Genomic DNA, 11,253 nt, shown 5'->3' on the forward strand with positions numbered 1-11,253 from the left:
AGCCAGTGCGATTGGAAGTCCATGCTCAATTATTGCCTCCGTAAATAAAACTTCGGCATTTATCACATCCAAAGAATCTGTTTGGGCGACGAAAAACGTTGAAAGTTTTCCACTTGTATCGCTAGCAACGGCATTAGACTTGTGTCTTTTTGTCCCAACGTGGTCTTTTACATCGCTAATTCCTCCGTGTCCGATCGAAAAATCTTGTCTGCACAAGGTGCAATTCGTGTAGTTTTCACCCTTTTTTTTTTTTTTAATTAATATTAGATATATAACAACGGGCGGATGGCGGGCGGGTGCAGTTCTGATCAAACGTTACATCGGGTGGATGGCGGATGGTTGACGACTTTCTGACGCGGTTGCGGATGAAATAAATTGCCTATCCGCGCATCTCTACTACATATGTCACAGTAAAATTCTGCTGACTGAGTTGGCAGTTTTTACTGTCAAATATACACAGTCTGACTGCAAAATGTCATTTGTAACAGAAAATTAAAAAGCTCCTGATCATCACTGAGACTCTGTAGTCTGAACACATTTTGTTTCTAGTTGTAGCCAGTGTCTTTTTATCTTGTTTTTTTAATCTTTATTTCAGCTTGGTTTTTATTGCTTGTATTCTCATTCTTTTAATATGTAATGTGTATGTATTTTTACCAATTCTATGAGCTACAAGAGATACATGAATTTCCCCGAGGGGATTATTAAAGTATATATCTATCTATCCATCTATCCATCTATCCATCTGCCAAAGAAAGTTGTGAGTGCTCTTTGATAAAGAAGGTGAGAAAAACCTGTAGCAAAGTACAAAGGTAACTCTCCTTCTGTGCTCATCTCAGTCTTCAATAAAGGTAGAATTGATGTTAAATTTTCATGTATTAACATTTTTTTGTCATATACATGTACAAACCCCAAAACCAGTGAAGTTGGCACGTTGTGTAAAACGTAAACAAAAACTAAATGCATCCATCCATCCATCCATCTTCTTCCGCTTATCCGAGGTCGGGTCGCGGGGGCAGCAGCCTAAGCAGGGAAGCCCAGACTTCCCTCTCCCCAGCCACTTCGTCCAGCTCTTCCTGTGGGACCCCGAGGCGTTCCCAGGCCAGCCGGGAGACATAGTCTTCCCAACGTGTCCTGGGTCTTCCCCGCGGCCTCCTACCGGTCGGACGTGCCCGAAACACCTCCCGAGGGAGGCGTTCGGGAGGCATCCTGACCAGATGCCCGAACCACCTCATCTGGCTCCTCTCGATGTGGAGGAGCAGCGGCTTTACTTTGAGCTCCTCCCGGATGACAGAGCTTCTCACCCTATCTCTAAGGGAGAGCCCCGCCACCCGGCGGAGGAAACTCATTTCGGCCGCTTGTACCCGTGATCTTGTCCTTTCGGTCATAACCCAAAGCTCATGACCATAGGTGAGGATGGGAACGTAGATCGACCGGTAAATTGAGAGCTTTGCCTTCCGGCTCAGCTCCTTCTTCACCACAACGGATCGATACAGCGTCCGCATTACTGAAGATGCCGCACCGATCCGCCTGTCGATCTCACGATCCACTCTTCCCTCACTCGTGAACAAGACTCCGAGGTACTTGAACTCCTCCACTTGGGGCAAGATCTCCTCCCCAACCCGGAGATGGCACTCCACCCTTTTCCGGGCGAGAACCATGGACTCGGACTTGGAGGTGCTGATTCTCATCCCAGTCGCTTCACACTCGGCTGCGAACCGATCCAGTGAGAGCTGAAGATCCTGGCCAGATGAAGCCATCAGGACCACATCATCTGCAAAAAGCAGAGACCTAATCCTGCAGCCACCAAACCAGATCCCCTCAACGCCTTGACTGCGCCTAGAAATTCTGTCCATAAAAGTTATGAACAGAATCGGTGACAAAGGGCAGCCTTGGCGGAGTCCAACCCTCACTGGAAACGTGTCCGACTTACTGCCGGCAATGCGGACCAAGCTCTGGCACTGATCATACAGGGAGCGGACTGCCACAATCAGACAGTCCGATACCCCATACTCTCTGAGCACTCCCCACAGGACTTCCCGAGGGACACGGTCGAATGCCTTCTCCAAGTCCACAAAACACATGTAGACTGGTTGGGCAAACTCCCATGCACCCTCAAGGACCCTGCCCAGAGTATAGAGCTGGTCCACAGTTCCACGACCAGGACGAAAACCACATTGTTCCTCCTGAATCCGAGGTTCAACTATCCGGCGTAGCCTCCTCTCCAGTACACCTGAATAGACCTTACCGGGAAGGCTGAGGAGTGTAATCCCACGATAGTTAGAGCACACCCTCCGGTTCCCCTTCTTAAAGAAAGGAACCACCACCCCGGTCTGCCAATCCAGAGGTACCGCCCCCGATGTCCACGCGAAGCTGCAGAGTCTTGTCAACCAAGACAGCCCCACAGCATCCAGAGCCTTAAGGAACTCCGGGCGGATCTCATCTACCCCTGGGGCCTTGCCACTGAGGAGCTTTTTAACTACCTCAGCAACCTCAGCCCCAGAAATAGGAGAGCCCACCACAGACTCCCCAGGCACTGCTTCCTCATAGGAAGACGTGTTGGTGGGATTGAGGCGGTCTTCGAAGTATTCCCTCCACCGATCCACAACATCCGCAGTCGAGGTCAGCAGAACACCATCCTCGCCATAAACTAAATGCAATGATTTGCAAATCATTTTCAACTTATATTTAATTAAAAAGACTGCAAAGACAAGATACTTAAGTTCGAAAGTTTTGTTATTTTTTGCAAATATTGGCTCATTTGGAATTTGATGCCTGCAACATGTTTCAAAAAAGCTGGCACAAGTGGCAAAAAAGACTGAGAAAGTTGAGGAATGCTCATCAAACACTTATTTGGAACATCCCACAGGTGAACAGGCTAATTGGGAACAGGTGGGTGCCATGATTGGGTATAAAAGCTGTTTCCATGAAATGCTCAGTCATTCACAAACAAGGATGGGGCGAGCGTCACCACTTTGTCAACAAATTGGTGAGCAAATTAAAAATGTTTTACATGATTTATTATGGGAAAACTTGCTTTGGTTTTCATACGTTTGTCGAACCTTTTGGACCAGATTACTAAGGAAGACCCAGGTTCCACTGTTCATACAACATATACACCAGTGACGTGCGGTGAGGTTGATGGCTGGTGAGGCACTGACTTCATCACAGTCAGATTTACAAACATATGAACCCTAAAGAGTATCTTATTCACCATTTGATTGGCAGCAGTTAACGGGTTATGTTTAAAAGCTCATACCAGCATTCTTCCCTGCTTGGCACTCAGCATCAAGGCTTGGAATTGGGGGTTAAATCACCAAAAATGATTCCCAGGCGCTGCTGCCCACTGCTCCCCTCACCTCCCAGGGGGTGATCAAGGGGATGGGTCAAATGGAGAGGACAAATTTCACCACACCTAGTGTGTGTGTGACAATCATTGGTACTTTAACTTAACTTTAACTTTACACATACAAACTGTAGCACACAAAAAAGCACATTTAATAAAAAAAAAAACGTTATTATGGTCTTACCTTTACTTATAAATGAAGTCCATGCGCCGCAACTAAAGCCCTCACTTCAACTTTCCACGTGCAAGATTGAATCTATTTAAAAAAGTGTAACCGAGGGTTTATAAATGTCGCCTATACTGTATGAAACTACAAAATAACAAACACGGAGGCTCCAGTTTACACGAGGACCACTTTATTTACCTTCTTTCAAAAACCTCCGCAACGTGACATCACTTCCGCTCTAAGCGCCTTCAAAATAAGAGCGCATAACAGGAACTTAACATCACAAAGAGGAAAGCCCATGAAAATAGGTTACAAAAGTTATTTAATAAGAAGCCAAAAAGTGCAAAAACAATAATGTTCATGTTGGAGGAGTTGTGAATTAGGTACACCTGCAGTCTGCAGGGGTATCTAATGTTGTGTCCCTGCAGTCATTCACAACTCCTCCAACACCAACATTATTGTTTTTGCACTTTTTGGCTTTTTATGAAATAATTTTTTTAAATAGATTCAATCTTGCATGTGGAAAGTTTAAGTGTGGGCTTTAGTTGATATAACAATTCTACGGCGGGGGTGCAGGAGGCGAGCCTCAGCCAGTGCGTCTTTTGCAGACGTTTTATGATCGCTCAGCACAAGAAATACGTTACACACATACAGTTGTTGACAAAATACACTGTACATTATACATTGCGCAATCCATGTTGAGGCACTGAGTGACGTGCCTCAACTGGCTGCTGTTCACCGCATCGTCTCTTCTCAGTATTTGAACGGCAAATGTGAAAATTCAGCGATTTTGAATAAAAGTGCAAAAACAATAATGTTCGTGTTGGAGGAGTTGTGAATTAGGTACACCTGCAGTCTGCAGGGGTATCTAATGTTGTGTCCCTGCAGTCATTCACAACTCCTCCAACACCAACATTATTGTTTTTGCACTTTTTGGCTTCTTATGAAATATTTTTTTTAAAATAGATTCAATCTTGCACGTGGAAAGTTTAAGTGTGGGCTTTAGTTGATATAACAATTCTACGGCGGGGGTGCAGGAGGCGAGCCTCAGCCAGTGCGTCTTTAAAGTTAAAGTTAAAGTACCAATGATTGTCACACACACACTAGGTGTGGCGAGATTATTCTCTGCATTTGACCCATCACCCTTGATCACCCCCTGGGAGGTGAGGGGAGCAGTGGGCAGCAGCGGTGGCCGCGCCCGGGAATCATTTTGCTGATTTAACCCCCAATTCCAACCCTTGATGCTGAGTGCCAAGCAGGGAGGTAATGGGTCCCATTTTTTTTTATAGTCTTTGGTATGACTCGGCCGGGGTTTGAACTCACAACCTACCGATCTCAGGGCGGACACTCTAACCACTAGGCCACTGAGCCTTTTGCAGACGTTTTATGATCGCTCAGCACAAGAAATACGTTCCACACATACAGTTGTTGACAAAATACACTGTACATTATATACCTCAGCTAACTAAACTATGGAAATGTATAATATAATTCATATAGCAATACGGTCTCACTGCACAGCAGGCCAGCAGTTAGCCGAGTCATTGCGCAATCCATGTTGAGGCACTGAGTGACGTGCCTCGACTGGCTGCTGTTCACCGCACCGTCTCTTCTCAGTATTTGAACGGCAAATGTGAAAATTCAGCGATTTTGAATAAAAATAATCTAAAACTGGTGAAGTTAAATGGAAAATAACTTTATAGTATAATCACTGGATACATCCATCCATCCATTTTCTACCGCTTATTCCCTTTGGGGTCGCTCGCGGGGGGCGCTGGAGCCTATCTCAGCTACAATCGGGCGGAAGGCGGGGTACACCCTGGACAAGTCGCCACCTCATCGCAGGGCCAACACAGATAGACAGACAACATTCACACTCACATATAACAATTTAATTTAATTTTTTTTCTTTTTACATTTTTTTTCTTTCCACTAGAGGCAGGTGAGGCGGGGCCTCGCCTGCCTCTAGTGACTGCAAGTCACTGATATATGAGTGACATGATAAAGAGCCTATGAGCACTGTGAAGTTCAAATGAATGATTGATTGGTAATGTCTTACATGACAGGTGGAGTTGAACAGGACGTACCGTATGCACAGCCTCTTGCAGAAGGTGGGGAGCAGCGTCTACATCAACTCCAGGTCTGTTTTCCTGCGCATCGACCTCAAGCAGGGACGCTACATCATCATACCCACGACTTTTGAAGCCAAAAAGGAGGCCGGCTTCATGCTCCGCGTCTTCACCGACGAGGTGTCACGGTTCAAGTAGGAGGGAGCGTCCCGAGACTTCCGCGACTGGAATGTGACCAAAAAATAAGATGATGTGTTTTCGTATCTTCTGCAGGGAGCTGACTCTGGACCAGCCGCCCCGACCTTCCTGTATGTGTCTGTCGGGGTATCCCCAGGTGGTCACTCAGCTGCATATCCAGCAGGGTAATGATCTGGCTCGACAAGATTGTGGTGAGGGTACACTACACTTATTCCACCTGCCTTCACTTGCCAACAACAGGAGCTTGTTCAGTGAAGACTTATGGGGCTTACATACTCTACATAGACCATACTTGCCAACCCTCCCGGATTTTCCGGGAGACTACCGAAATTCAGCGCCTCTCCCCAAAACCTCCCGGGACAAATTTTCTCCCGAAAATCTCCCGAAATTCAGGCCTGAGTGACGTGTTGACAGCCTGTTCACACGTCCGCTTTCCCACAATATAAACAGCTAATGATGGAGGGCGAGTTCTTGGTTTCTTATGTGGGTTCATTGTTAGGCAGTTTCATTAACGTCCTCCCAGCGCGGTAACAACACACAACAACAGCAGTCAAGTTTTCGTCTGCCGTAAAGCAGTTCGTCTGCCGTAAACAGCAATGTTGTGACACTTTTAAACAGGACAATACTGCCATCTACTGTACATGCATATGTGACCCACCCATAATGTGTCACATTTTTGTGTTGATTTATTTATTTTATTTTGTGGTTTGAATTCGTTTTTGGAGCTGTCATTACACATTTATCAGTATTCACATTGGTCAGTAGGGGGCAGTAGGGCGTTTCTTCCCAATTGAATGCTATCACCTGCAGACCGGAAGTGTCTTGTCATTCTGATGAGCGCGACCAGTCTGTGAACAATTGAAACGTCCTGTGGGCTTTTTCCTCCTGTATAACAGGTTAGTTTTGGTGAATCAACTCACTGAATAATATCCATGTGATCTTTGTAAGTTTAAGTACACATTCTGATGGTGGAGCCTAACTCTAAAGTGTTTGTGAGTTGTAGTTTGTATTTGTGAATGAATCCAGTGCACAGCTGCAGTAATCGATACAAAAAGGCGACGTGAGTGCGCAATGTTTATATAGGAACTTCTGATCCTAATTCAGACTCCCAAATTAGAGCTCCCGTTTTCTTATTGATTTTATAATGTATATTTGTATAATGTGTGTGTTCTGAAATAGTGACAGAGAATAGAACAAGGATGGACAATTCAACCCTTAACTCAACAATGAGTAGATGAGTGTTATGTGTGTGTATATGTGTAAATAAATGAACACCGAAATTCAAGTATTTCTTTTATTTATTTATATACATATATATATATATATATATATATATATATATATATATATATATATATATATATATATATATATATATATATATATCTCTTAACCACGCCCACAGCCACGCCCCCCGCCCCACCCCCAACCACGCCCCCCACCCCCCCACCTCCCGAAATCGGAGGTCTCAAGGTTGGCAAGTATGGCCAATACTCAAGACTCCAATATCGATATCATAAAACGTAATTGAAAAAGTTGTATCGGGACCCCCGTGGAATAAACTGTAAAGCATGACTCTGGAATACAACCAAAAACAAATTTCATGGAATTTAAATTTCTTCAATTCAAACTGGAATTGCATTCCGACTTCCTGGTTGCAAGCTCAATTCAAATTCATGGACTTGGATTGGAATTTGGGAGACATTCTCAATTCTATTTGGAATGTTGCACAAGCCTGCTATGTATGTCATGTATTTCAAATGTATGTATGTATATATTTTACTGACATGATGGTGTGTACTCTGTCATTTGTGCAGACCCCTACCTGATCATTTACTGCGAAGGAGAGAGAATTCGCACACCGGTCCATAAAGGCACACGCAGTCCTAACTTTGACATCAAGTTTCTCTTCTACAGGAAGAGACCTAACCAGTCAATCAGGATTGAGGTGTGTGTGTATGTATATGCATGTATGAGGGGCCGTTAGGGACATTATTCAGAATGACCTCTTAAATACACTACTGAAATGCTCCCACATAAACAACTGAAAACAATATTCTCTCACACACAGTACTAAAATCCTTTCATACACACTACTGAAATTCTCTCATACATACTATGAATTTTTTAAATCTCATACATACTACTGAAATCCTCTCATACACACTACTGAAATGATTTTCTCTCACACACTACTCAATCAATCAATGTTTATTTATATAGCCCTAAATCACAAGTGTCTCAAAGGGCTGCACAAGCCACAACGACATCCTCGGTACAAAGCCCACATAAGGGCAAGGAAAAACTCACCCCAGTGGGACGTCGATGTGAATGACTATGAGAAACCTTGGAGAGGACCGCATATGTGGGTAACCCCCCCCCCTCTAGGGGAGACCGAAAGCAATGGATGTCGAGTGGGTCTGACATAATATTGTGAGAGTCCAGTCCATAGTGGATCCAACATAATAGTAAGAGTCCAGTCCATAGTGGGGCCAGCAGGACACCATCCTGAGCGGAGACGGGTCAGCAGCGCAGAGATGTTCCCAGCCGATGCACAGGCGAGCGGTCCACCCCGGGTCCCGACTCTGGACAGCCAGCACTTCATCCATGGCCACCGGACCTGTGCCCCCCCCCCCCCTCCACAAGGAAAAGGGGAGCAGAGGAGAAAAGAAAAGAAACGGCAGATCAACTGGTCTAACAGGGGAGCTATTTAAAGGCTAGAGTATACAAATGAGTTTTAAGATGGGACTTAAATGCTCTCAAATCCTCTCATACACACTACTGAAATGATTTTCTCTCACACACTACTGAAATCCTCTCATCAACACTACTGAAATCCTCTTATCCACACTGACATTTTTTTCTCTCATACATACTACTGAAATTCTCTCATACATACTACTTAAATTCTCTCATACATACTACTGAAATCCTCTTATACACACTACTGAAATGTTTTTCTCTCATACATACTACTGAAATGCTCTCATACACATACTGATTTTTTTCTCTCATACACTACTGAAATCCCTTCACATACACTACTGAAATTCTCTCTTACACTACTGAAACTGTGAACGTTTTATTAATGTGTGTGAGAGAATAATTTTTCAGTTTATGTGAAAGTGTTTCAGTAGTGTGAATGAGAGAATTTCAGTGGTGTGTGAGAAGATTTCAGTAGTGGGTATGAGAGGATCACTAGTGCGTATGAGAGAGAGAAAAATCAGTGATATGTATGAGAGCATTTCAGCAGTGTGTGAGAGGAGTTCAGTAATGTGTGTGAGAGGACTTCCGTAGTGTGTGTGAGAAGAGTTCAGTAGTGCGTATGAGAGCATTTCAGTAGTCTGAGAGGATTTCAGTAGTGGGTATGAGAGGATCACTATAGTGTATGAGAGAAAAAAATCTGAGATGTGTATGAGAGCATTTCAGTAGTGTGTGAGGACCACTAGTGTGTATGAGAGAGAGAAACATTGGTGATGTGTATGAGAGCATTTCAGCAGTGTGTGAGAGGATTTCAGTAATGTGTGTGAGAGGACTTCCGTAGTGTGTGTGTGTGAGAAGAATTCAGTAGTGCGTATGAGAGCATTTCAGCAGTGTGAGAGAGGAGTTCAGTAATGTGTGTGAGAGGACTTCCGTAGTGTGTGTGAGAAGAGTTCACTTGTGCGTATGAGAGCATTTCAGTAGTCTGAGAGGATTTCAGTAGTGGGTATGAGAGGATCACCAGTGTGTATGAGAGAAAATAAATCTGAGATGTGTATGAGAGCATTTCAGTAGTGTGTGAGGATCACTAGTGTGTATGAGAGAGAGAAAAATCAGTGATATGTATGAGAGCATTTCAGCAGTGTGTGAGAGGAGTTCAGTAATGTGTGTGAGAGGACTTCCGTAGTGTGTGTGAGAAGAGTTCAGTAGTGCGTATGAGAGCATTTCAGTAGTCTGAGAGGATTTCAGTAGTGGGTATGAGAGGATCACTAGTGTGTATGAGAGAAAAAAATCTGAGATGTGTATGAGAGCATTTCAGTAGTGTGTGAGGATCACTAGTGTGTATGGGAGAGAGAAACATTGGTGATGTGTATGAGAGCATTTCAGCAGTGTGTGAGAGGATTTCAGTAATGTGTGTGAGAGGACTTCCGTAGTGTGTGTGTGAGAAGAGTTCAGTAGTGCGTATGAGAGCATTTCAGTAGTGGGTATGAGAGGATCACTAGTGTGTATGAGAGCAAAAAAATCTGAGATGTGTATGAGAGCATTTCAGTAGTGTGTTAGAGAATTTCAGTAGTGTGTATGAGAGAAAAAATAATTAAGTAGTGTGTATGAGGGAATTTTAGTAGTGTGTGTGAAAGGTAATTCTGAATAATGTCCCTAACAGCCCCTCATATTGCATTTGCTTACCTTGACGTGGTTCCTAGGTGTACGCATACAGCATGGTGAGGGACAGCTTCCTGGGTCAGGTGACCGTGACCAAGGAGGTGGATAACTTGCAGAAGACGCTCTACTTGAAGGACAGACGTAATCGCCATGACAACAAGGTCACCGGCACCCTGAACATCGCCGTGGTGACCAGCTCGGAGCTCACCGCCATATAAGAGGTCATAAGCCATTTACACTCTTATTCTTTTATTATGAAAAGTTTTAGCTGCAATTTCCTTTTATTTATCTTTAAAAAAAATTTACAAACTGAGTTTGTAGTTCACTTTTTTAATGGTTTTTTTCTGTTATTTTTGTGTATTTTATCCTCCGACTGACCTACAAAGTAGATTACAATTTACTGATTTGAACACATTCAGACACCTAAGAAACTAATCAAAAGTCTTTTTCTAAGCACTAAGATTTTATGCCAAATAATTTCTCGGGTGAATTGTGTGGCATAATGATGACTACCGTATTTTCCGCACCATAAGGCGCCCTGGGTTAAAAGCCGCGCCTTCAATGAACGGCATATTTCAAAACTTTGTCCACCTATAAGACGCCCCGTGTTATAAGCCGCATCTAACTGCGCTAAAGGAATGTCAAAAAAACAGTCAGATAGGTCAGTCAAACTTTAATAATATATTAAAAACCAGCGTGATGTGGGCGCGCATGGAGTCGTATATCAACATGGACAGAGCTGCGTGAAAAAAGCCACCCGGCCTCTTCGCGTAAACTTAAACTTACCTTAACCACTCGCTCATCTTTTCTTCATCCATCCCTTCGAGTTAGCTTTTTATGATGACGCCGGCTGAAAAGGTCTCTTTTGGCAAGGTCTTCCTTTTTGAATATCACCATGGGTGGAAGTTTCTGGCCATTAGCATGGCAAGCTAGAACCACAGTGAAGGATGACTTCTCATTCCCTGTGGTGCGAATATTCACCGTACGTGCTCCCGTTGTATCCACAGTGCGGTTCACAGGAATATCAGTTGCTGTGAAATAGTATTCCGTGTGCGGATGGAGAGATTGCGTCTTTTCATGAACCGGATCCCTGACGCTTAGTAGGAGCCATTTTG

The 11,253-nt window shown here is 44.0% G+C and overlaps 1 protein-coding gene across 1 annotated transcript in view; it reads left to right on the top strand.

The window, feature by feature from the left end:
* The window catches only part of LOC133614370 (calpain-5-like), a 62,266-nt gene extending 51,742 nt beyond the window's left edge, over nucleotides 1-10,524 (top strand). The window contains exons 10-13 of the mRNA XM_061972270.1: nucleotides 5,576-5,772; nucleotides 5,852-5,967; nucleotides 7,594-7,724; nucleotides 10,180-10,524. Of these exons, the coding sequence (XP_061828254.1) occupies nucleotides 5,576-5,772; nucleotides 5,852-5,967; nucleotides 7,594-7,724; nucleotides 10,180-10,356 (621 nt within the window). The 3' untranslated portion in view covers nucleotides 10,357-10,524. The remainder of the gene's footprint in view (nucleotides 1-5,575; nucleotides 5,773-5,851; nucleotides 5,968-7,593; nucleotides 7,725-10,179) is intronic.
* Nucleotides 10,525-11,253: the final 729 nt, after the last annotated feature.

The sequence above is a fragment of the Nerophis lumbriciformis genome, linkage group LG17, assembly GCF_033978685.3.
Source record: "Nerophis lumbriciformis linkage group LG17, RoL_Nlum_v2.1, whole genome shotgun sequence".
Classification (NCBI taxonomy): domain Eukaryota; kingdom Metazoa; phylum Chordata; class Actinopteri; order Syngnathiformes; family Syngnathidae; genus Nerophis; species Nerophis lumbriciformis.